The 25899-nt window shown below is 49.6% G+C and overlaps 2 protein-coding genes across 2 annotated transcripts; one reads left to right on the top strand and one right to left on the bottom strand.

Moving 5' to 3' along the window:
• Positions 1–1243: 1243 nt before the first annotated feature.
• On the bottom strand, positions 1244–7149 carry PROX2 (prospero homeobox 2). Its single transcript, XM_052696042.1, is given in 7 exon segments — positions 1244–2362; positions 2480–2673; positions 2739–2951; positions 2953–3129; positions 3529–5012; positions 6069–6174; positions 6985–7149. Coding segments are annotated over 4 exon segments (2001 nt in total). The 5' UTR covers positions 4954–5012; positions 6069–6174; positions 6985–7149; the 3' UTR covers positions 1244–2362; positions 2480–2487.
• A 2510-nt stretch (positions 7150–9659) lies between these two features.
• Positions 9660–24833, top strand: DLST (dihydrolipoamide S-succinyltransferase). Its single transcript, XM_052696054.1, has 15 exons — positions 9660–9794; positions 13308–13341; positions 14358–14406; positions 15445–15500; positions 15856–15930; positions 16316–16371; positions 17058–17169; positions 17653–17811; positions 18060–18145; positions 18818–18915; positions 20748–20878; positions 21449–21522; positions 22365–22448; positions 22965–23132; positions 23609–24833. The coding sequence occupies exons 1-15, from the start codon at positions 9726–9728 to the stop codon at positions 23741–23743; spliced, it is 1386 nt and encodes a 461-aa protein (XP_052552014.1). The 5' UTR covers positions 9660–9725; the 3' UTR covers positions 23744–24833.
• The last annotated feature ends 1066 nt before the right edge of the window (positions 24834–25899 follow it).

Genomic DNA, 25899 nt, shown 5'->3' on the forward strand with positions numbered 1-25899 from the left:
TAGCCAGTTTTGTAAAGTCATACAAAGTATTTTTAATGATATCTGTACTTTGCATAAAGCTATGAATGATATATGACATGCATTGAGTAATTCAGTAAAATACTTTTCTTCAAGGTTCCTTTTTTTTTTTATCCTCAGTCATGTATTTTTCATACTCTTCAAGCCTTCCACTTCACCACTGCCTTTAGCTTCTCGTTTGGTAAGATTAAAAAAGATTGACCCTGTTCATTACAGGCTGGGCTTTGAAGCCTGATCCTCGTTAATCCAATAGAACAAGCACGGAAGCCACAAAAGCCTGAGCAATAAACACCAGCAGGGGGCTGCCACGTTTGGCTTGTGCCAGTTGGATTTACTGCTGTGTGGTTACAGTTGTTTGGTAGGCAATGGGCAGTAGTCCCAAAGAGTGTTTGTAGGGCAGGTTTTATTGGAACAGCAAAACCAGGAATGGTGTTTGACACTAATATGTAAAATGAAAGTTACCCTCTGAACTCTTAAGCAAGAGCACACATAATGGGACAGCAAATGCTGAGATTTCATGACCATTGGCCACCGACTTAGCATGGAGAAAGCTGTTGTATCCAGGATGTTATCTATGGGAAGGTCCTTTCCAAGAACTTCTGCTTCAGCTGGGAACCTCAGGGTCTGGTTCAGGCTCTGCAGACAGACCAAGGCCATTAGCAGCAGTAAAGATAAGGCAAGGTCTTTAATTGCTTGTTAATTCCCCCCCTCCACCCCCCCAGGCTGCTGTGGCACCCACGCTCAGCATTCAGCAAGGACTTCCTCAAGCTCCAATTAGCTCTATGTGAGTAATGAGAGCTCTTACAGTTCATAATAATGGGCATGAGTAAGTGTTAAGGGCTCTAAGGGCATGGATGTGGTTACATCTCCCTCTCTCGGCTGCCTCCTGCCACTTAGCCCTGAGGCAGGGAAACAACAGTATTTAGAGCTCAGCAATATCTGCTGTTGTTAGCTGTGTGGACTGCGTGCGGTGCTATGGAGGGACTGGGAATGCAATTGGAAATGCAGGACTGTTCCCAGAGCAGATGGCTAGTGGTGGTAATGGGGATGTTATGCATGTATCACAGATGTTTGGATACAGAGAAATAGCTGATCTTGCTTCAAAGGTAAAACTGAGTCAGCAGGATGTGAGTGTGCTACCCCTCTTGTTTTATTGAATAATTAGTGGAAAATAGAAAAGCAACTCTTACAGCACACTCACACATGGGGAGGTCACTGTTGCCATGGTGGTGGGTGCAGTCTCTTCCCTCTCTCCCAGCCCTACAAGCATGCACACATAGCCAATGGAAATCCCCATGTGCCAGGCATTTGTCTTCAAGAGAAAACCGCCTGCTCTGTTCTGAGCGCAACCAGGCTGCATGAAAGTACGTACCATGCCATCAACAGCACAGCCACTGAAGCCCTTCTCTCAAGGGGTTATTCTTTCCTAACAAAATGCAAGAAATTCCCAGGGTAAAGTTTAGAGAAAAAGTTATCAGAGAGGTCTCTGGGGATTTAAAGTGGTAACGTAAGCCGTATTTATTTAAAAATAGATGGAGTAAATTTGGAGTTGGGTTTGCGCAACATACAGACCTCAAGCAACTAACATACAAATCCAGACAGGGAATGTGGCTAACCCCACTCACAATGGCAAGGGCCACTGTAATACAGCCCCTGTGGAGCCCACCCACACTGCACTGCTCAGCCACAAGGTGTTGCCATCCAGCTACAGGCACCCTGCTGCAGGGCTGCTTGTACAGCATGGATTTTCCTCTCTGTGCATTTTGCTGTGCTCCAGCATCCAGCAGGCATCCCGCAGCGCTTCCAACACTGCCTTGACCCCTTCCAACACAAGTCACACTGTCCAGCTTCAGCTCCTCTGCAGGACACTGGTGAGGCGGTGTGCTGGCGGATACAAACAGTTTGATGTGTCCCAGACAGGGCCAGCCATCCTCATGGGCTGCTTGAAATGCTGGAATTCACCAGATGTTTGCTTTGGATGCTGTTGTGTTGTTTTTGGGCAGGGCCTGATGAGTGCTGCTGGAGCAAGCACAGCGCCTTGGACAGCCGTGCCAAGGAAACGGTGCCCGCTGCTGGGAGCTCTGCTTGCTCTGTAAACAAAAAGGGCCACTTGCCCTTATCTGTGGCCCTGTGGAAATGAGGAGAAAGGTGGCTTGGCCCAGGTCCTGGGGAAAGCTGGAGCAGGGCCAGGAGGAGAGCAGCCATTTCCAGGCTCCAGGCATTTGGCTTCCTCTACGTGTTCTTTCCATGGGTCTCCACCGCTGCCTTTGAGCAGCCAAATGAAATGTATAGCACAACATCCTGATGCCTGGAGCAAACCGTAGACTTCACCCAAGGAGGCTGTCTGACAGGACAGAAATAAAACAGAATGATGGATGCCGTAAGTCCAGGATTTGTCCAGCACAGCCAGCCTTTCCCCCACCCCGCCAGCAGTTACCCAAAACCTTCTGGGGCCCCTTGCCTGGCAGATCAATTGTGGGGCAGCTCCTGGGAGCAGCCCGCAGCTTTGAACACTTCGGGGATGTGGCTGTCCAGTTTGGAGATGATTTTGTAAATAGGCTTTTTCCAGGAGGGGTCGGCATCCCTGCCCGCCCGCACCGCTCTGAAGAACTCCTGCAGCGTCAGGCTTGCCACCTCCAGGAAGCAGCTGGGCACCTGCGGACAGATGAGCAGGTGGGCTCCAGGAAGTGGGCCCTGTGCCCCACACCCCGGCCCCTCACCTGGAAGTCGTTTCCCTTATTATAGTGCATGTTGAGGGCACGGAAGAGCTCCGAATCCCGTGAGACGCGCAGGGCCGTGGCCTCCGTGATGCCCTCCAGCAGGGCCTGCCGGGCAAACTTCTCCACTTGGATGTAGTAGAACTCACGGAAGTTGCTGAACCACTTGATGAGCTGGGAGTTGATGCAGCGGCTGAACTGTGCAGACACAGCGGGGGAAGTGGGCTCTCAACAAACCAGCACCAAAATCCCACACCCCGCGATCCTACCCTGCATCCCACAGCAGGTCTACCTGCACGTCAAGGAAGTAGGACCTCAGCAGAGCTGAGCTGGGGTAGCGGGTGAAGAAGAACATCAGCTTGGCCTTCTTCAGGTGGCCAGGGGTCAGCGCCTCCTAGATGTGGGCTTTGAGTCAAGGAAAACCTGCACATGGCAGCTTTGGTCTGTCATAGCCCATGCCTACAGCCTGGTGTCACAGGATGGCCGAGGAGGGTCCTCTGGGTCCTGCTTGAGCAGGGATGCCCGGAGCAGGGTGCCCAGGCCCACATCCAGGTGGCTTTTGGAGATCTCCAAGGAGGAGATTCCACAGCCTCTGGGAAACCTGTGCCCGTACAGTTAAAGCAAATTAACAAGAACGTTATCCAAATGTCCCTTGGATGGTGACAGGTGTGGGTCATCAGTCACCTTTTTCTAGGAAGGTTGTTCCAGTGTTTGATCACTCAGTAGCGGAAAGTTGGCTTTTCCCATCGGCATCTCTGAGGAGCCAGGCCACTCCATCTGCCCCAAAGGATACGTGGGTAGGGGTAAGGGGTGTTCTGTTCCCCTCCACCATGTCAGGGCCCAGGGGCCTCACTGCCAATGGCCGCAGCTTGGTGACTGCCCAGCGTGCATCTGCGGGCTCCATGCGCCAACTCTCTGAGGCAGTAGGGCTGTCCCAGTGGTTGTGTGGGGTGTAGACCAGCAGCTGGCCCAGCAGCTGACTGTCCTGCACTGCCAGGGCAGCTGAGCCTGGCCTGTGACCCACACTGGGTGCCTGACGGAGGTTTCTGACCCCTTCCGGGCTGAAGGATCTGGCCTGAGAGTTCTTCCCCAGTGATAGTGATGGTGCCTCTGGCCGATGTGAGCCCAGGATGCTCGGGGAGGGTGCCTTAGCAAGTGATTTTCTGCCTTTCCCAGCAGGTAAACACCCTCCCCTGGCATCTGGCCCTAGCTCTAGCCGTTGCTGTAGGAGGTGGCTGGCTGCCTTTGGCCACACAGTCTTCAAGACGGAGTCCACCACACGGGATGTCATCCCAGCCAGCTCGTGTTTCAGGGCCTGAGAGAGCACCCTGGCTACTGAGGGCAGGACGCCTGCACTGCCTCTGCCTTCCTCGTCCTCCCCTGCCGTGGGCCCATCCACCTCCAGGATGCTCTCCCAGAGAGTGGCTGTGTGTGAATGGCAGGTGTTGGCAACGCCACCCCTGCCCACACTGTCTCCAGCTTTTCCAGGAAGCAGCTGCACTTTCCCAGCACCTTCCTGGGTTTGGGCAGCATCCCCAGAGTCACAGACCTGGGAGAACCTCTCCTGAAGCCACCTCAGCTGCTGCTCTAGAAAGCAGAGCTGCTCCCTCAGCTGCTGGCACTCTGCTGTGTGGGGACTGCCAGCAGCAGGTGCCCCTTGCCCAGCCACTCCCGCACCCTGCTGCTGAGGAACCCTCGGCTTCCTCTTGCCCCGGTGGGGCACTCCTCCACCTCTCTCCCTGCCCTGCGCCAAACCTCCCTCCAAGCCCTGGTGGGCTGGAAGGAGGCTCATGCCTTGGATGATGCTCTCCACCCTAGCCCTCTTGGCTTGTAGGTATTCATCGGAGAGCTGCTCCCCATCAGCTGCACAGGGCACAGGAGCAGGGCCACAGGTTCTGGTGATAGCCAGGGTTTGTGCTCCTTCTCTGAAAGGCACACCAAGTTCATAGCCCTGGGGCGGCTCCACTGCAGAGGAAGGGAAAAGGGTGCAGGGGTCCAGGCTCCTGCCAACTGCTGCGTGGCTGAGCAGCTGTGACATGAGGGATGAGCTAGGGGAAGGCAACAGAGGGTCCCTCTGGAAACAAGGTTCTGTTTTCATCCCTTGGTGGTGCTTTGTAGTAACACAGCCTCTGTCCTGCGCAGGGGCAGACGTGCCATTCCTCATGTTCTCTTTCTGCCTGGGCACCAGTGAGCTACCCTGCAACTGGTAGGGGATCATTTCCACAGACAGACTGGCAGGCGTTCCTGGCGATGCTTCTGCCAGCTAGAGGTACAGAGCTGAAGAAAGAGTAAAGTATCACTGGTAGAACCAAACACAGCTACCCTCCATGCATGCTCACATGACAGATTTTCCCAGCTCCCACCTGACAGCAGGCATTTGCGGTGCCTAGAGCCCACTTCTAATGGTTTGGGCCTTGAATGTGCCAAGCAGTGAGGGCTCTCTGCACCACAGCTTTGCCCTGGAAGGGTTGAAGATCCATCTCACCGTGCCTTGACCACAACTTCTCCCCCCCCCCGCCCCCCCCACAGGTAACAGGAGCCTCAGGTGTGTGGGGCACAGGCTCAGAGCGATAAGTAGAAAGGGAGATCACCTTTGGCAAGAGTCCCCTTTGAGCTCGTGGACTGTGGTACAAGGGCACTGAGCACCAGATAGAGCCTTCTTCCAGGTGCACCTAGGCAAAGGCGTTTGCAGCTGCCACTGAGCACTGTCAGGGTGCCCGGAAATAAGGACAGCAGCCAGAGCTCTACAGAAGGCATTCACAGCATGGAGCAGAGGGAGCCCTGAGGGCATGAGGATGAGCAGCATCTGCCATCCCCCAATGCTGGGGTGGTTGGAAGAGGCACAGCAAGGGGCTAGAAACAGAAAAAGCACAGTATGATCGCTACTAGCAGGACATGCTGGGACAGTGCTGCTGAGAGCTTGTCAAAACAGAATAAAAGGGATGGGGATTACTGGGGAAGAGAAGAATTCCTGAGCCAGCAGCCTCAGGCTTAAAATTGTCACAGTGAGTGCAGGCAGCCAGCCACCCCTCCTCTTGCTAGTTCTGACACCTTTAAAACAGGAATAGCAAAAGCTCATGTCCTGGTCCGCTAAAGAGTAAAAATCCCTATGGGGTGCTGCCTCACCAACCACATTAATTAGCATCAGCTCTGCATGTCTGAAGTGGTTTATGCGTTTTTGAGCCATCTTTAAAGGGCCTGAGATTCTTTCACCTATATCCAGATACATCTGATCATTTTCAGTGCTGTTAATCTCCTGTCCCCATGACTTTTCTCTACAGCAAGTCCTCCTCCATGTTACTGAGTGGTGTTTAAAAAAAAGCCTCTACTCACTCTTTTCAGCAGGCCGCTTGTTAGCCTTTATTCCAGGTTGGTGTTCGGAAGAGCAATCACACACCACGGCACATCACTCCAGTGCAGGTCCTCGGGCTTGTCTTCCCTGTAAATTGCACTGCCCCACCATTTTGCTAGACCATTTTCCCTCTCCCTCCTCTGTCACACCTTTCTGGATCCTCTACTGCTGCTCTGTCTGTATTAAACCATTTCCCAGGCTGCCTGACAGCACTTGTTCTCTGTGTAGCCTCCCCTCCCTCCCAGCCATGAGGTTTCCATTTCCCCAGCAGTGTGGCTACTTGCTCTGCCCAAGGTCAGCACAGGCCCAGCTGCCGGCAGCTCTTGCTCACCCCATTCACAGCTTGCTTCACCCTCAGCCACACACTGCTCCTCAGAGTAGCAGCTGCCTATGGTGAAGCTACACAGCAAATGCAAGGTACATATATATCTTATTCATTCTTCAGATGTTCCACACAGGGAGCCTCAGCTGGAGGACGGGAGAAAAGCAAGGGGCTTTCCAGCATCAATCTGTATCCAGACTGGCCCTATGTTCTGGCCCAAGTAAATTGCTCCCACTAACAGGGTCCTCTCCCTGCAGTTCGCAGTTGGGTGCTCCCATTCCTGCTGCTGCTACCAGCCTTTACCAGTGCAGTCTTCCAAAATAGTAAAAAGAAACAGATGCTCCTCCAAACTGAAGAAAAAAAACAAGGAGGAAAATGAAGATGCCCAGAGAAGCTGGCAGGTATGTCCTCCCCAGACATCAGCCACACCGCAGAGCTCCCCATCCACTTCTTTCTGGGAGCACCATGTCACCCCACTGGCAGCCTGTCACCCCACAGCTTTCCCAAGGCGTGCCATTTCTGCCACCAGTGAGGAGCCCCAGCCCAAGCCGCGTGCCTTTCTGTGCCCCACTCACCTGGGCTGCCAAGGTGCAGGATGTGTGCTGGGTGCTGCAGGATGATGGAGAAGCCACCCAGCAAGTCCTCCCGCTATGCTCATGTCCTATAAAGAGGGAGTGGGGTGGCTGGAGGCAGCCAACCAGCTGGGAACAACTCCTGAATATGCAGATGGATGTCCAGGGGTCTGGCCACCTGCCTCAGCGTCCCCCAGGCTTACAGAAATGATAACAACGTTGTTGATTCTGTATCTCCCAAAACACTTTCAAAAGGACGAGCATTTGGAGAGGAGACATTGCTTTATTCTGGGCAGGGCATAAGGTGGAATATTCCCACAAATCAAGTGCTCTTTATGCTGGCTTCCATTTATAGTCAAAAGTTTTCACCATATGCCTACCTAATACATAAATGACACCTATCCATTACACATTAATAGGTTTATGTAAGCATAAGGTTCTATAACATATTTGAATCTTCTGTGCTTGTGCAAGGGTCGTCAGTGATTGTCTGGGGAGGCATCCCACTCCTCACTTTATCCGTATTTGGGCACAAGGACATTTAGTCTCTTCTGATTGGTTCCTCTTTTGGACTTGTGTCCTCATCTCAAGGATGCTGTCCCTGTGGGTCTAATTTATGACAGTCTTGAATCTTTGAAGAGAAACATCCCATCTCAGGAAGGCTGTTTATCAGAGATAAGAAAGACATCTGGAACTTAAAGCAGAGCTTCAACCTTGAGCAAAATACCTCAGACAGACAAAAATGTCAAATAATCAGCTTTTGAGACATTACCAGCACTAGGCTGAGCAGACCATCAGTTCCCCATATCCATCATGGCAGAGCACTGAGCAGTGCCTGTCAGGCTCTGCAGCTCAGTTGTGCTGTGGCAGCTGAGAGGCTGAGGCCCATGAGGAGGCAATCCCTGGAGCAGAGAACTCCATCCAGCATCCTCCATGCAACACTGTACGATCACCCCACCAACTAGCACAACCTTGAGAGAGCTGGGAAGCTGCAATTTGATCTGACAGCACCCAGCTAGGACTCAATACAATTAATCATTAATGAGATGACATAAGTACAACAGCCAGAGGCAAGCGGTACCCATGGCCTGGAGCTTCAGGTGAACACAGCTCCTGCTGAAGGTGCGCAGGTGCTTCTGATGTTCCCTACTGTGGTGATGCCAGGGGTCCACAATACAGGAAACAGTTGGGAAGACTTTTCACCATGCGGTGGCTGGACATGGAACAGGCTCCCCAGGGCAGTGGTTGCAGCTCCAAGCTGATGGAGTTCAAAGAGCATTCAGACAATGCTCTCAGGTACAGGGTTTGAATTTTGGGTGGTCCCATATGGAGATAGAAGTTGAACTCAATGATCCTTGTGAGTCCCTTCCAACTTGGGACATTCAGCAAAAGTCAGTACCTTGCTGACTGTTAGGAACTCGAGAGATATTCCTACCACCAGCACAACCCAAACTCTGCTCCAGGATGGAGCTGCTTGACATTTGGTGTGGGAGGCAAAAGCAGATGGAACTCCTGGAGCTAGACAAAACCAAATTGCCTCTGCCATTTCCAGGTTGCCATCTACATCACCTCCACGTACTTAATAAATACTGTGATGCTTGTTTTATTCATTTGGTAGGCAGATGGCTGTGGTTAGAAGCAGTTGACACCAGGCAGTCCTGCTCAAGGGTCTCAGCCCTTTACGGACAAACTGCAGAGAATCCCCTGGCAGAGAGCCTTTCTGGCACAGCTGCTTTGTTTTAAAGCAGTCAGCACATCTTTGAAGCCTCAGAGACAACACCCTATTGATTTTTCTTCAATCTTTTTTGAAAATCTCACCAAGAATGTTCATTGCAAATTTATTTTAGGAGACTATTTTGAAGGTTGCAGTTTACCACTGATGTATTATTAACCAACAGCTATATTAAGGATGTGTATGTAACCTTCAGGATGCTGATTGCCAGACAGAGTTCTGATTTTCCTGGTCTACTTCTCAGAGACTGCAGTAAGTTCTCTGCATTTTATTTCAACAACCATTTCTTGCCTGGAAGTAGGCAGAAAGCAGAAGGTAACTGGGGCACCCTCAGACATTTTCAAAACGTGGACCGTGTCTTAGGAGTGGGACTGGGCACCACTGAAAGAGCCTGGCCCTGTCTTCATTGCATCACATCAGGTCACACTAGACTCTCCGTGACCTGCTGTATTCCTTTCCAATGAAGCCTACTTAAATCCTTTTGCCTGTTTTTGTTTGCTTGTTTCTATGTGCGGTCTGTTGTTTTGTTTTTCCCCACACTTATTTCCCTGTAGCAGTGAGGTGACCTCCTTGCCCATTTCTAATCAAGCTGACGTTTGCAGCAGCTCCGGTCCTAAGCGATCCTGACAGCAGGACGCAGCAAGGTGAGCAGAAAGACCGCTAGAACTGCTTCCCTGCAGAAAGCCACACCCGGATTCCACCAACAGCCAGGAACCGTGCCTGTGCAGACCCAGGTGAACAGCAGCCCCGGTAGCCCAGCCACACTTCAGAGCCGGACACGCACGCACGCGCCCGCCCGCCTCAGACAGCGGCGGACCACGCAGCGGCTCCACAGCCGGCCCGCGAGACAGCACCACCTGCCCCCGCCCCGCAGCCGCCCCGCAGCCCCCCCGACGCCCGCCACGCCCCGCTTCTCCCCCCGCAGGAGCGCTTGGTGCGGCCTTGCGCACTTCCGGCTCTCGCCGGGCCTGCTTCCGGTGTCCGCCCTCCAGCTCCTCCCGCCACCGCCGCGATGCTGCTGCTGTGGCGGTCGCGCTGCTTGGGCCGGGCGCTGGGCCGCTCGGTGCGCACCCTCCGGCAGGTACGGCCCGGCGCGGCCCACCCGCGGGGAGGGCAAGGGGCGGGCTGCCGCGGCACTTGGGGGGGCGGGCTCGGCGGCGCCAAGGACACCGGGACGCGCCCGGCTCGGCCCCGCCGCCGCCGCTCCGGGGCGGGGGCACCGCGGTTGGCGCGGCCGCTGTGTTGAGTCCCGGCGGCGGGGCGGGCTGTCCGTCGTGGCGGAGGCGCCGTGACTGTGAGGGAGCCCTCGGCTCGGCCGCTCCCCTCGGCTCTTCCCTTCTGGCTCTTCCCTTCCTCCCTCCGCGATTCCCTTCTTCTTTGGTGCGGGAATTGCAGGTGGGCTGTTGGCTGTGCCCGGAGTTATGCACGCGGATACACGTGTGTACGGTGCACCGTAAGCGGTTTGTAACTGCGTGTGTATGGTTATGTTCGTAACCGTACTTGTGTATTTGTGGTGACACGTTACTTACCGTGCTTATTTAAGTGGCGTTTTAATAATAGTTATTTTTTTTATCAGCAGTTATGGTGCTGTGTAATTATGCAGAACAGGGAGGAGAGGCAGATGGAGAATACAGACTTTTTCAAAACTGGTTTGCATGGAGAGAGGCCACAGCTAAACAGCAAGTGGGCAGTGAGTTGTGCTTAGCCTACTTGAGGTGGAGAAAAAGTGGTAAGCTGAGAGGTGAAGGAGGTAGTAGCAGCTTGACATCTCTTGGAGTAGGGATGTGGGGAGTAAGTGCTGATGTGGAGATAACATGGGGCTTGGGGGAACTGTAGAAAGGAATGCTGGAGCGTGGCAGGCCTCTGCTGGGAGAAGTGAAAACAAATTCAGAAGTGTCGAGCTGAATGGAAGAACGGTTAAGTCAGCAAAAAACAGCATGCGAAGGGAGGGGACAGCTGGGTTTAATGCTTAGGAAGAAGGAGGGGTCTGTGTTCATACATCAAGTAGAAATCATGCAGGTGCCACTGAGGCTCCTGCCCCGACAAGTCAGATGCGGTGGCAGAAGGGTGACCCAAGGCAGTCCCAGGAGGACCAAGAGGTTCTGAAGAGGGGTGATGTGATGGGCAGCTGTCCTTCATTCACACTTTGGCGGAGAAGTCCTCGTGTTTCTCTGGAGAAGAGTTTATTAAGAACTTCCTCCCTCGCTGATCCCCTCCACATGCTACAAGAGCTGTCAGCCTGTTGTCTTAGTAACTGTATCCCATACCCACTGTGAATTGTTATCTCTCCTATCTTTGCATCTGCCTTGCTGTGCTATATATAATTGTGTTAAAGACGCTCGGTGGGTTTTCTGTGTACAGTGTTGCTTTGCATCCATCCTTGCTAGTAAAGCAGCAGCCACAATGCTTTGCAGAAGCCTTGGCTGGCAAAATGATTGCTGCTGTCAGAGCTGCTCAGCACTAGGGTCTCACTGTGGCTCTGTGCAATGGGCTTCATGCTCCTGTTGAAGTAGGGTCCACCTGCTCCCGACCTGCTCCCTGTTTCCACCACTGCAGAAGAGGTTTGCAGGCATGCAGGCTGTTGTCTTAGCAGACAGACACTATAGTTGATTTATGTGTGTGGTGACCTGCTAGAAGGTGACAGCTCCTTGAAGGTGTAGCCTGAGTTGCCACGTGGTGGGGTCACTTTCACATAACAGCAGCGTGAAAACAATTCTGAGAAGTCATGTGTAACTGGGGGAAAGTTTTAATCACTTGTGTGAGTCAGTAGCAAATTAGAACAAGACTTGCTTCTCCAAAGGAACACTGCTTCTTTACACTGACCCAGGGTGCTAAGAGCAGCTGGTGAAACCTAGTTTTCCTATTTTACCAAAGATCTGACACGTGACACACGTAGCCAGGTGATTTCAGGAACAGGTACAATCACAGCGATTCCCGATCCCTTTTTTCCTCTGAAGGAAATAAGCCCACGGGGCATCTCTCAGAGCTGCATGTGCTGGCACACTGTGGTTAGGGGTGGGTGCACAGCAGTTCTGCAGAGCACAAGGCAGAGAGCATCTCAGTGTCTTTCTCTACAGCTTCTCAGACCGGTAGAGCTCTTCTCTCACTTCTTGCCTAGGGCAAAGCGAAACGATGCCATTTTTTCTTTATTTTGCAGCAACTGTAGCACACAGGCTTGGTCCTCCTGGAAGAGAGCTGCAGATTTGTTTTCTCACAGCCATTTACTTTCGCACAGACCTTTTAAACTTGTTTTTTTTTAACCTTGTGCTAAGACCTTTACACTGGTTCTGTACTTCTTCTTAATGAATTACTGTCTGGGATGCTCAGATTACCTTTACAACTTTATAGAGTACCCAGGAAAACATTGAAGGACAGAGGGGAGCTCATATTCCTTGATATTTTATTTGAGATTAACTTCAGTATTATCCGAGACATTACAGAAATTGAGGATGACTTGACCAGCGCAGTTGCTGGCACGTACTGAGGATCGTGGTGCTTTAGGCATACAACCAGATGGAGTTAGCAGGAGGTTTGTCTTAGTGATCCTGGCTTAGAACTGTCTCTACATGAACTGGATCTATGCTAGCAGTGCTGAGCTGAGGCTAAGCTGCGTAGCACTCAGGATGGTGCAACACCTCTCTCTTCCTTCTCCACATGCCCTGCTGGTTTTGCAGAATCTCGTGTCTAGGATGTTGGGCCCAAGGTGGGCTGCTGCATGGAGTGGTGCTGTAGCTGATGGGCTCTGCCAGATCCCAGCTGGCACAGCAGCCAGGCTGTGCATCCTCAGCACGGCTGATTTGCAGCCATGTCGAGCTGCCCATAGACAATTGAATTGACTGCACATTAATATCTGGGGAGCCAAACCCGTCCTTGAGTTTGGATAATTGATCTGCCAGGGGGCCAATTTCAGAACCGTTAAATAGTTTTGATGATGTGAGGTGTTTGTTGAATGTATTTTAGCATGTTATACCACCCAGTCCTGTAGCTGATAAGACACAGGATTAAATATCTCTTCGGTCCCTGATGTTTCTGCTGTCTGTGACGCACATCTACAGAAGTTATTTTGGTATTCAACTGTATCCCATTTTTCTTGCTCTGGTGATACTGAAGTTGGGGTTTCTACATAAACCTCCATCCTGAAACAGACGTTCTGAATGACACCTGATTTTTACCTTCTGTATTTGCTGCTGGATTAGGATGCTTTGAGCTGTTTAAACCATCGTCGATCACATTTCAGTCGTGAGTATAGTGGTATTTTCCTATAGATTGTGAAGAATGTTTTGGTTTTCCAGATCTGCAGGTTTGGTGCCAGTGAAAGGTGGGTCAGTGATTACTGGGTATGAAGCAAAAGGTCACAAGGAGGTGGAGTCCCCAGCTCACTATAGGCAGAAGGAGTTAGGCTGTCGAGGAAAATTCTGACCTTCTGGAGTTCAAAGACCCTATAGCCTTGAACAACCAAGACAAAGGTGCTAAGTGCTAGGTTCTGTGACTGTGGGACTGGTGGAGCCCTTCTGGTCCAGGTGTCTTAGGAAAACCAAAGCTCCTCTAGGTTGGGGCTGCCTTTTTGCAGTACTGACATTCTTCTCTCTGACAGGGCAACTGTACTCTGGCAAGGCGCTCCCTGTCTGGTAAGTCTTATGTTTTGTATTTAACTTCAAGTTAATCTAGGCAGAGGTGCTTATCTATTGATAATTGGATTTATTAAGAGTTATTTCTATCAATCATACAATGAAGAAACGTGTGCCCATATGAGTGCCTCTCTTGCCTAGTGTAAATGCCACCCAGTGCATCCACCCAAGGTAGAGATTTCTCAGTAGCAGTGCTGTATTTCAAGCATTGTAATGCTTACAACATTTGCTGTTGCAGAGACCAGCTCTCTGATAAACTGCTTTGAAAATTTGGGTGAATGTTAACTGAAATGTCAGAGTGAATATGACCACAAAGTCGTCTGGTGTTTAAACTGCATTTTCTCAGAGCTGTGCTACCTTTGTATGGGATTACATCACTTCCCTTTGAGTCTGCTTTGAGAAATGTGTTAAATCTGCTTATCTTTCCTGGCTATAGAATTCCAGTGTTATTAGCTTTCAGTAAGGGATGGTATCAATATTGTATTACCTTTCTTAAAGATCAAGTGGAGAAATGCTGCTTCTTTTTGGTGTTGTGTAATTGAGATAATTACATTCTATAATTGCTATACTGATTCTCTTTAAGATCAGTCTGGAAATAGGTCCAGTGCCCTGAAAGAGGCAAAGGACAGGAGTTCAGTAAGTAATAAGAATTGCTGTGTCAGGGCATGTGAGCGGTGTGGCAAGGGGTCACTGATGCCTAGAAAACCCTGAGAAGCTGTGCAAGTATCTTCCCCATTTTGAATTATGAAGCAGACTTGTTCTTGGGTCAGTGGGTGAAGAGAGAAGAGGGGTGGCAGTGACTCACTGCTCTGCCCTGTGCCCCATTTTCAAGGCATTTTTCCTCCTTACTGTTCCATGCAATTGTGAGAGTTCTAGAGAGCACTTCTTAGGGGATTGCCACTTTCTCCTGCTAGGAATCCCTTTGTGTTGGTGGGGAGAGCTCACCAGCAGCTGAGGTTTTAGCAGTCCTGAGGACTGGGTGATGTTCCTGTGGGTAACATCTTTCTCATTCACAGGTGTGGCTGGCAGCCAGGGACTGGCCTACATTGACAGCAGGAAGCTCATGTAAGTATCCATGGGAGAGCTGTGATATGCAGGGGATCTAACCGTGATAACATTTGGAAGTTGGAAGGCAGAATAAAGTCAGCTGTCAGAAAATCTTTGTGCATTTACGAGGAGCATGGAGGGGAAAAAAAAATTGGGTTCTCTGGCTTTTGCAGGTCAGGAACTTTGTATGTTTCAATAAAATAAGGTCTGTCTGGAACCAGATGTCAAGGCAGGATGGGCAGGAATGAAGAGAGCAGTGGTTAATCAATTTCTTCCCATTGTTCTTATGATTGTGAATGCTCTGTGGTAGCCTCCCAGTAGGATTTCTGTTGGACACATGAAGAGGTGGTCTCCTGCAGGAGGAGTGGGATGGCTCGGGGAGCTCTTGTTCATATGACAAGGTCTGCATTGCTGAGATGGTCTCATCATTTCCACAAATACTTTTTTTTTTTTTTTAACCGTAAGAGTGCATCCAAGAGCTTGATACACTGGTCTGCTTGCACCAAACAGCCTATGTTAGAGGAAATGCTAAAGCACATGTGCTTCAAGTTTCCAAATACAGTATCCACAGGTATAAAAAACATCTGTGCCAGCTCCCTGTGAAGAGGAATGGTGGAGGGAAGCAGTTGTCTCTTGAATGCTTTGCTGTTGCCATTTTATGGTGCTTTCTCTTCTTCAGACTTTTTTTAGAGGTAAAAAATGGTTCCTGTGATCACATCCTAGGTGTGCAGTAGGCTGAGTAGGTCAACCTTTTACCAGTATTGAAAACACAGCAGATATGTTGGGATGTCTCTGTAAATTAAAATTCTGTAGATGTCACTTCATGCTGATTTTCTGAGAGCACTACTGAATTGTTTCCATGCTTCTTAGTTGGATTTTTGCCCCTTGATCAGGTAAGCGGGAGTTCTTTTGAACCAATACATTTGAACAGCTGAGCAGCCTTCAGATTAGTTAAACAAGCAAATGTAAATTTTGAGCTTGAGACTGGTGCTGGCAGCTTCCACAGGAACTTGCTGCTTATTCTGTGTTCATATCTTATGTTCTTTCTCTCTGCAGAGTAAATAGCTCCAGTGTCTTCACTGTCCGTTACTTCAGAACCACAGCAGTACATAGTAAGTAAAGAGGCAGGAGTCAGTGGGGTGACTCTCATGTTACCTGTTGCTGTTTTAACAACAGCTGAAGCTGCCTTTTCCACCCTTGGTCTAAATTCATTGCTGTCACACTTGGTTGGGCACGGAGCCCTAAAGATTTTGTCTGCTTTTTCTGTCACATTGTGACTTACAACTTACAGTCAGGTGAGATTTTCTCTCATGTTCAAATCTTAATCGTTACTGAAGCAAGGAGAAGGTCAGCTGGCTTGAGTGTTTGTGCACTCACTCTCCTGGAGTCCTGGTGACAAGAATGAAGAGGTGCCAAAAGTTTTGAGCTCTGAATGTGTTCAAGTCTATCTGTCTGTCTCTGTCACAGGGGATGACGTGGTTACGGTGAACACCCCAGCTTTTGCTGAGTCAGTCACAGAAGGAGATGTCAGGTGGGAGAAAGGTAAATAGTTGCCTCTTCCCTGCAATTCTCAGTATCGTTTCTTCTGCACTGGACAGCTCAGGGATGGACTGTACTTAACTGGCTGACCATTTTATATTCTTCAGTCTGTGACAAACAAGGCAGTTAAGGTTAATTACAGTTCTCCTGCAGAGTAAGGATTGCGATTACTGCTTCAGTTCCTCTGTCCTGAGTAATGTTGGATGAAGAGAGATGTTTAAACTGGAATTGGACTCTATGCAGTAGATAGTATGAGTTACACTTTTCTTTAGAACACGTGGAAAACTGGGGTGAAAAAATTCTGGGTTAGTGGGAAACTGCTGTGGGTTAAGAGGGGAGGCTGGAGCACACCTCCTTCCTCACAGTGGTCTTCATATCTATCATTCAGCTGTTGGAGACACAGTGGCGGAAGATGAAGTGGTGTGTGAGATTGAAACAGACAAGGTAGGAGTTCTCTGGACCAAAACGTTTTCTGGTTCTCTAGTGAGTACCTTGTGTGGCTCCTCTCCAGCTGAGCCTGCACATCCTGCCTGTCTCTCTTGCTCCCTTCACAGGGACAGACTTTTCTCCATTTACTATGAAAGCAGGCTGTACCTGAAGTGAGAATTGCTTGATAATTCCTTCCTTCCTCATACACTTGATTAAGAATCAGAGGAGCTGATGTTTGTAGGATCTGTAATTTCACTCCCTCCTGTTAGGGTGCTGTCACCTTGGAAACCTGTCTGTGTATGAACAGGAGAAATCTGCAGAGCAATTTGGTATCTTCAGGCTATTTTAAATTTAACCATTAAGTTTACCCCTTAAAATACTCTTAGGCTTTGAAGCTTGTGCTGAAACTCCCTGCCAAGTTCTTTTTCCAGTGTTGTTGTCAGGAAGATGCTGGCAGTAGGTCAGTTCTGCATTGTACCTTGAAGCAGGAAGATCAGACTATATGATCTACTATCAGCATTTTCCACACTTCTAAGTGTTGGCACAAAACCCTGCTGGAGGGCATGCAAACTGGTGGAAATGGTGCAGGACAGAGCTGCTCTCTGTGCCAGACTACAATGCATGTGCCTATTGGCGTCTTTGCTTGGGCACTCATTCCTCATCCAGTATTTAGGAGAATTTAAAGACTTTCCTTTTTACAGACATCATTGCAAGTTCCAGCCCCAGCAGCTGGTGTGATTGAAGCCCTTTTGGTACCTGATGGTGGCAAAGTGGAAGGAGGGACACCTCTGTTCAAACTCAGGAAAACTGGAGGTAAGTTTGGGGTTTAACTTGCACTTACCTTCCTATTTCAACCAGTTTTTTGGGTGTTTTTGGTTTTTTTGGGGGGTTTTTTTTTTTTTTTTTTTTTTTTTTTTGAAAACAGTGATGTGCTGAAAAAAAAAAAAAAAAACCAGACAAACGTAATTGCAGTCTTTCTGAGAGCAAAACTTGGCTTTTCCTTATTCTGGAGGAGACTGCAGTACTAAGCTAAAATTATCTGAGAATTCCCCTCACATACCTCCGTTCTTCACCCTCTTTAGTATCCAGTCTTCTGCACAGTGAGGAGATTTAGGGTGTTGATGAGAGGAAACACCATGGGATCTACATGGGGTGGCTCCTATCAGTTTATTAGTGTAGAGTGTATAAAGGCAAAATGCTAGAGGATTGACTTCTGTCAGGTTGGTTCGGCTCAGAGGTCCCTGGCAGTAGAAGCTGTGGTTGCTCTTATAATAATTGTTCTTCCTTTTCTTTTAGCTGCTCCTGCCAAGGCCAAACCAGCAGCAGCCCCTCCTCCTCCTCCTGCAACACCTGAACCTGTAGCTGCAGCTCCTCCTCCTCCTGCTGCAGCACCAATTCCAACTACAATGCCACCAGTGCCACCTGTGTCAGCTCAGCCCATTGACAGCAAACCAGGTGAGGCAAGAGCCACTTCCTCTTATTTTAAAGCCTCTTTTCCATGGGAGTGTTGGTAAAGTTAAAGCCAACAAACTGGCTGTATAGTGGAGGCCTGTCTGGAGAACTCAGCTGTCCCTGAGGCTGCCCAGCCAATGCAAGGCTGCTTAGGCACCCTAAGCAAGTGACTGGAACAGGCCTTCTGTCTCTCAGGCATTGCCCTCAGCCCCTGGTTTTCCTTTTTGACTGATGTCTTCTTTACTCCTCAGTGTCTGCAGTGAAGCCGGCTGCAGCTCCAGTGGCAGCCCCTCCTGGGGAGGCAGTGCCCAGCAAAGGTGCCAGATCTGAGCATAGGGTAAGCTGTGGGAATAGGGGCCTTGCTGGTTCTTCTCTTGCTGGGTGACGACTTGTTTTGGCATAACCTGTGAACTTGCTGAATGAATCTGAATATATCTGTTCACGTTCAACTTGTCGGGGTTGTGACAGATTGGGAAATGCTTTAGATGAGATGACCATTTGGAGGTGGCATGAAGAGAGCCAGGTCTGATCTCATGTTGGTCTTTTCTAGGCAAAAATCTTGTCCTCAGCTCTGCTGACTGAGCACAGGCAGCTCCACGTGATCTGCCTGGTCTGTGCACAAGCCCTCAGCAAAGGGCTGAGGGCGCTACAGCTATCTCATACCTTCTTAAGAAAACTTGATGGAGCAGTCTGCTTTCTCAGCTGTTTTGCTGCTCTTATACTAGCCTTATGCTGGAAATTTGACTGTACTTGGCATTTCTGAGAAACAGGCAGGTCAGAGCAGTTCTACTGTGATGCATTTCAATTCTGCAGTTCAAATGAACTTTTAGTCAAGCTGGGCGACCAATTTCTCAGCTTGCTGTGCTCCTTCTTCAAGGAGACCTGAGGTGAAAACCTTGGATGTTTTACTGGTCAACCAGATAGCAAGAAGGGTCTTTTTTGTTTCTTATGTGTTTTGCCTCTTGTGTGAACTTGAGGCAGCTTCTGCTTATTTCTTTTTAATTTTCAGGTGAAAATGAATAGGATGCGTCAGCGTATCGCCCAGCGGCTGAAGGAGGCTCAGAACACTTGTGCCATGCTGACCACTTTCAATGAGATCGATATGAGGTGAGGAGCAGACCTGTTGTTTTTAACCTTTGCTAGTAGAAATACATGAGGGCAGTCATCTTTAAATAGCAGCTGAGACCATGCTGATTGCATTTGGAAACGCTAACAGTGTCTTCTGGCACCTCTTCCTTAGACTTTTCCCCGACCTGTGCGTTTTCATCTGAGCTATGCTGGTGTTGCAGCAGGAAGGGTGCATAGCTTCCTGCTGGACTTTCATTCCTCTGGAATCATCTGTTGCTTGTTAAGGGGCAGCCCAGTTCCTCATCTATGTGGTTCATAGTGGAGGACTAGTAGATGTTGAACAGATGAGCATGAGTGAATGCTATCAACTGGACAGTGGCTATTAGGAGACACCAAAAGCACCTGCCAGGTTACTGCTTTTGCAGGTGGGCATATTTGGCCACCCATGAGGTAGTTCCCCAGAGCTTCTCGCATGAGCATTGCACACGTCTGCAGCCCTTGTTGTCAGATGGTTCAGCTTTCCAGAACAGACCGAGGTCCTTCTCCCTCCCCTCTTGGCAGGTGGGGGTCTTCTTACTCAAGTGCTTGCATGGACTGAGCACTCTAATGGCTTTGGAAGGTGGGCAGCTTATGTTACAGTGCATTAGGGGGAAATTGTGCCCAAATCAAATTGCCTTTTGAAATCCTATTCCACTCCTTGAGACAAAACATGTAAATATTTGGGTCTCAAAACAATAAGGTTGGCAAAATAGTCTTGATTGGAGGGGAAGTGCTTCAGAGTTATCTCCTCTCTGAGGTTCATTGAGGTGTCGCTTTACGCTGGCCTCGGGCTCTCATTGCATCTGGTAATCTGGTTTGGATTGATTGCTGTGCTGACGACTCAAGAGGGTCTGAGCTTGGGCCTCCTGCTTCCCGTTGGGGGTCAGCATCTGAAAGGAGTAAGCCGTAATGAGTCACTTTCATAGCAAACCTTGTCCTCATTGCTGCAGTCCTTGTGTCTTGGGAGGCACTAATGTCTTTGGGCAGTAATCCTAGCCCTAAACAAGGTTAGGTGCAGGAAAACAAACACTCTAAACCACAGAGACCCCTGCTCCTTGCTGACACTGTCTCTTCAAAGACTTAAGGTCTCTGGAATCAGGAGAGATGAATCAAGCAATTCCACAGCATCTGTATTATCCTAGAATAGGCAGAGCTCATTTCTTTTTGTAAACATTCTCATCTCTGATAATCATAAGCAGGGAGGGAACAGGAGTTACCTGCTTGAAGACTGTGGCAGAGCTGGCACTTGGCTTCATAGCATCTGGGAACAATTCTTTCATATTCATTCAGTTCCCAAAGTCAAAGAGTGGGGCTTCAGAGATGTCATTGCACTGGCTAGTGCTGGGCTTGTGCAATGGTTGAAGTCTTCTACCTCTATCACTACCTGCATCTTTTCTTCTTTTGGCATTTTTTTCCTGTGTTTTTCATTCTTCCAGGGTCAGCCCAGATGCATCTGGATTTGCTTTCTGCAGTGCCGCACTGCAGTGGTGGCTCCAGAGTTTCAGCAGAAGTATTTGCAGCTTTATCAGGTCTAAGCAGGAAATATGCCATGCCACATCTTGCTTTTGTGCCTGGCAGCACAAGCCTTGTAAACCTATCCTGTTGAGGTTAGGGTCCAGAAGCAGTTCCTGTTAGATCTTTTGGCAGGGGCTTTGGAGCAACCATCAGCCCATTTCATCTACACCTCTTAAAGGATTTTTCAGGACGCTGGAAGTTTGCCAGTTGGTAGTGCAAGTTTGCAGTCCTTGGGATGGCACTGAGATCTGTTACAGAGTGAGGAAGTGGCATTTTCCTGGACTCCCTGCTGACCACTGTTGTAACATGTTTTGCAGCAACATCCGGGAGATGAGAGCTGTACACAGGGATCCTTTCCTGAAAAAGCACAACCTGAAATTAGGTTTCATGTCAGCTTTTGTGAAAGCTTCAGCTTTCGCTCTGCAGGACCAGCCTGTTGTGAATGCAGGTGAGTGGTGATCCTCACTGTGAGTCGCATATCTTACCAATGAATGTGCCAGAGTGGGCAAAAGCAGGTGGCCCAGTCCGAGGCAGGGCTGTTGGCATGGATAAGCAAGTCAAATACAAGGTGAAGAGAGGACAAAGTCCTTCAGGCTGTTGCTGATGTTGCTGATGCCACTTACTTAGGTAAAGTACGTGTTGCCAAACGTCCTATTAGCAAGGATTGCTGGGGCTGGGGCTGTGAGTGCTAGATGTCTTAGCCCAAAGAAAGCTGAGCCTGCTGCTTGGTGTAGTTGCTGTAGGTGCAGTGCAGTTCCTGGTGAATGTCAGAGGTGTTTGCTCAAACCCAGAGGAGGAGAATAATCAAGGCAGCATTTGAGTGGCACTGACCTCTATTTGCTATGATTCCTTTCTGTATGTCCTGATACTTCTCCCATAGAAGCAGTGAGGACACACTTTCTATAGTTGAGCAAGTTGTTATAATTTGTGGCTATTTCTGGCCTGTTAAGCTTTTGATCTTTGGGTACTGCATGTGTAACGTGCCTTTTTCTTTTCTTTTTTTTTTTTTTTCTTTTAGTAATTGATGACACGACCAAAGAGATTGTGTACAGGGACTATGTGGACATCAGTGTAGCTGTAGCAACTCCCCGGGTAGGTACCTTAGGTGCTCTGCGCATGGTTCCTGTAGCCTTGGGTCTGGGATGCTCATACGCTTTGAGCCAACACAGCTTGCAGCAGAATCTTACTGATGGGACTGCTTATCTAGATGAGACATCTGATGTATTGTGGACTGCTGAGGTGGGTTCTGGGAGAAGGTGGAGGACAAAGAACATTTTGACACTGTGCTTAAATGTGAAGTAACAGGGTCAATAAAGATCTTGGTGGTGGTCAAGTAGGGCTAAGTTAGAGAAACCTGTTTTTCTTGCACTTGTGAGAATATGGTATGGACACTAAAAGCTTTGTATGTTCTGACTAACTCTGCTGTTTTGTCCCACCGTTTCTGTAAATCATATTCCTGCTCAAAACAGGTGTTCCTGCAGAAGGCAGAGTATGGGATGGAGCTCATGCTGAATTAGTTCTTTCCATTGTAAGACAGAGGTCTGGCCAGGACTGAAGTTCTATCATTGCTCTCAAAGTCTAGGGGAGCTCCCGCATGTAGGGACTCTGTTCTTCTCACAGAGAAAGAGATGACAGCTGCCCAGTGCTTCACTCAGTGTGGTGGATGTGGCCTGGGGATACAGACAGTCCTGGCTGAATTTATATGACGGGTTTATAGGCAAAGACAACGTTTCATTCACTGTACAGGGCCTTTGTGGGTGCCGTGCCAGGTTTTCTGGCAGGCTGACAGAATGTGAGGCAGCTGTGCCAACCACCTGCTGTGGGCTGAGCAGGAGGCAGGAGTGGTGCTGGGTTGAGCCAGGCTCCTGCCCAATAGTGGTTATCTACTTGTCACTGCCATTAATTTGCTGATTGTGCACTTTGCTTCTTCCTAGGGTCTTGTGGTCCCTGTCGTTAGGAATGTAGAAAATATGAACTTTGCTGACATAGAGCGAGCTATCTATGAGTTGGGGGAAAAGGTAAGAAAAGCTGGAGGTGGTCTTGGAAAAGATTGGGAGGGTGCTGGATAGGCATGAATTGATTTGATCCCCTTGTGGCATCGTCTCTGACCTCTGACACATGGAGTTATGTTGTAGGGAACGATCCAGTTATAGCTGTAGCTGTGCCCATGGCTTACAGGACAGACCTATCTACTTGCTGCCCTTCCAGAAGACTTCCCACTAAGTATTAGTGATATGCTGTGTCTTCACCATTCCTTCTGGAGGCCAAGGCTGAACTGCCCTGGGATAAGTCCCTCTTATCTGTTTCCTGCACAAGCAGGATTTGGAATCAAAGGCAAAAAAAATCTTCCGCAAAGACAGCAAATATTTGAGTCTTAAAACAGAATGTGTTTTCAAGTAATTGATGCTGGTTTTCAGTTGAGCAAATAAGTGAGGCTCTGGCCATCAGCATTTGTTGAGAGGCTGAACGTTCAAACCCTTGTCCTTTGTCATTTGTGGTCTGAGTGGCTTTCTGAGACCTTACCTTTCCTCTAGGCACGGAAGAACGAACTGGCTATCGAAGACATGGATGGTGGCACTTTCACAATCAGCAATGGAGGGGTTTTCGGGTCACTCTTTGGGACACCTATCATCAACCCACCGCAGTCTGCTATCTTAGGCATGCATGCCATCTTTGACAGGCCTGTGGCTGTGGGAGGCAAGGTAAGTGAAGCTGCACAGGAGATTTCACTGAGCAGAGAGGAGTGCTCTGTGGGATGAGGATCATGCCCAGTATGCTGTTTCTAGGGAGGGTGATGTCACTTTCTGAAAGGCTTCACTGTGACGGAGGAGCAGAGACTGAAAGATGAAAGGGCAACTTTGCTGGCACTGGTACTTGCCTGAGATGTGCAGAGAGCCTTGCCCGAATTGAAAGGGACGCAGCTGAATAACTGCTAGAGTGTGGAAAGGAGGAAGGGGCTGTAGTCTCTGTGATAGAGAGCAGCTCCAGAGAAGGGACCAAGCGTTGTGCAGTGCAGGCCAAGCTAGTGCTGGTGCCTGGGTTGAATGAGCGGGTGTGAATTGTGCCATGCCCCTGATTCAGGACAGGAGAATGCCAGGTCTTCCCTAGATGGAGAGGAGGGTATCCTGCAGGCAGCAGGGCTGAGCTCGCTAACACCCGTCTTGTTCTCCCCCTTCAGATCGAGATCCGGCCCATGATGTACGTGGCACTGACCTACGATCACCGGCTGATTGATGGCAGAGAGGCAGTGACTTTCCTGCGCAAGATCAAGGCAGCGGTGGAGGATCCCCGCGTGCTGCTACTCGACCTGTAGAGCAGTCACACCCCCCACACAACCCACCCAGGGCATAGACGCAGCACCAGCAGGGGCACAACGCAGGGCATTCAGGGACTGGCTGGGGTCATTCCAGTCTCCCTCCCACCCCTGAGATCAGAGATGTCCCAGAGGGAACTGGGAGGATAGCTCCTACCTCCTTTCCTGTTCTGTTTAACGGATGGTTCAGCCTCTCACTGGGATTGCCGTGCAGTGGGCCGACCGCTGAACGGCACTGCCTTTTTGGAGCCATCTGTGTGGCATCCTCTCCCTCACGGCACCAAACTCTCACCTCTAGCTTGTCCAATACCACTGGAAAGTGCTTGCTGCTGCTGTGCTAGGGTATCCTTTCCTGCCACTCCAGGGTGGGTTCAGCTTTATTTCCTAGCACTGAGGTTCTGGGAGGGGAGGGAGAGGAAAGGCTACTGTTCTGTCCCCGTTTTGCTTGAAAATATATCACACTCATCTGCCTTGCAAGGGCAGCCTGGGTTCCCCCAGGCCAATTGCAGCAGTTTTTGATCAGAGCAGTGCTGAGGTAGGTGTTGTGCCCCTGGCAGTGCTCTAATTACACTCCCTCCACGGACTGGAATGCAGTGGTTGCATCTCCCCTGCTTTTCCTTGGAGATCGTCTGTCTCTCTCTAGCCTGGCCACTGAGACATGAATGTTCCTGGCCAAGTAGGCAGAGCCCATGATCCCTGTGGAGGCAGCACTGTTCCTGGGGATGGGAGGCCACCCTTTCACCATGACATGCCCAACACTAGGCTAAGAAACTGCCCGCAGCAGCTGTCCTTGAATCACAGCGTACTGATGGATGGGTCTGCGTGTGAGGGCTTGGCCTGCTACCAGCAGAGAGCTGCGGGGGGGGAAGGGAAGGCTGGTCTGCAAGTGTAATGTATATCCCAGCCCAAGGCTGCTGGTTTTGGGGGGAGGGGGGACAGTCCTTAATCTGATAGCGCACACATGTAATGGGGAGTGAGGGGGTTGCTAGTGCCTGCAGAGTCTATTACTCTTACCCTCTACACTGAACTTGTAACTAAAATATTTAACACAGCGGATTTTAAATGAAATAAAACTGGTCAACAACTGCAAGGTGGGCTGTGTTTGGGGAGGTAGTTCCTGAGAGAGGCCTTGGGCATTGGCAGCCTCTGTAGCACAGCATGAACAGCCTGTTCTCTGGGAGTGAGAGGAAGGGAACTGGAGCTGGGTCTTTCCGTGGTGATAGTAAATGGAAGTTTCTCTGGCTCTGAACTCTCCTGTTCTCAGATCCTCTGGCAAAGAACTGTCTCTTACCAGAAAATATGAGAAAGCATCTTTTTCCATATTTCTTTGTCTATCAACAGCAAAGGAATCCCAGCATTTTCTAAGTGGTGTGATGGCCAAGAACGAGAACTGGGACAAGCTCTCAGTATGGTTCTGGAACCAGGTTGGTTTTCCCTGGTAGAACAGGGGTTGTGAATTGTGGAAGTGAGAAAAAGGGTATTAATGGTTGCGCAGGCAAGAAATGTAAACTGAAAGTTGTTTCTCGTTACGGGCACTGAGGGCATTTCTCCAAGGAGCTGTCTGTCTTGGAACATTAAGAAACCATTCCTGGATTGTGGTAGGGGTTTCCCATCTCTGACATAAGCTTCAGAGAATGGTTTGCCTTTACCAGCTATGAGTAAAGGCAACCTCTTCTGAGAGAAAACTATTGCATGCACAGCTGCAATGCTGATGAGAGAATTTCTAGTACTTGTTTCTACTGCTTCCTGGCAGCTAAGGAGAAATAGTAGCGTAGCATCAGCTTTCCTTTGTGCCTGACAGATAGGTTAGGAGAGAAGGGGGGGGAGGAAAAACCCAAACCCTATGCTATGAGAAGACCAGCGTGGTCAGCTGCTGTTGCAAAAATAAACGGAGTGAAAGAGAAGGTTCTGATTTTAAAAATGCTTCCCATGCACCTTCAGAATACAGCAAGGCATCCGTACCTGTGTGCATGAGGCTGTATTCCGTTTAGAGTGTAGCCTTTGAACCCCACAGGCTCTTACACCAATCCAGGGCAACATGGTTGATTGAGTCTGCCTCACTTGCTGTAGGAGGCTCCAGCAGCTGCTGTGCTTGGAGCTTCGTTTTCTGTGACCCTTCTGGGTGACTGCGAAGGTGCTGCGTGGTAAGGGTGCTG

The sequence above is a fragment of the Tympanuchus pallidicinctus genome, unplaced genomic scaffold (assembly GCF_026119805.1).
Source record: "Tympanuchus pallidicinctus isolate F22 unplaced genomic scaffold, pur_lepc_1.0 scaffold3, whole genome shotgun sequence".
Taxonomy (NCBI): Eukaryota; Metazoa; Chordata; class Aves; order Galliformes; family Phasianidae; genus Tympanuchus; species Tympanuchus pallidicinctus.

Excerpts from the sequence above, each read along its gene's own strand:
- DLST (XM_052696054.1), top strand. The coding sequence starts at position 9,726 with ATGCTGCTGCTGTGGCGGTCGCGCTGCTTGGGCCGGGCGCTGGGCCGC. Across the intron at positions 13,342-14,357 it reads GGCAAGGCGCTCCCTGTCTG|GTGTGGCTGGCAGCCAGGGA; the intron begins GTAAGTCTTATG and ends TCTCATTCACAG. Across the intron at positions 20,879-21,448 it reads CCAGCCTGTTGTGAATGCAG|TAATTGATGACACGACCAAA; the intron begins GTGAGTGGTGAT and ends TTTTTCTTTTAG.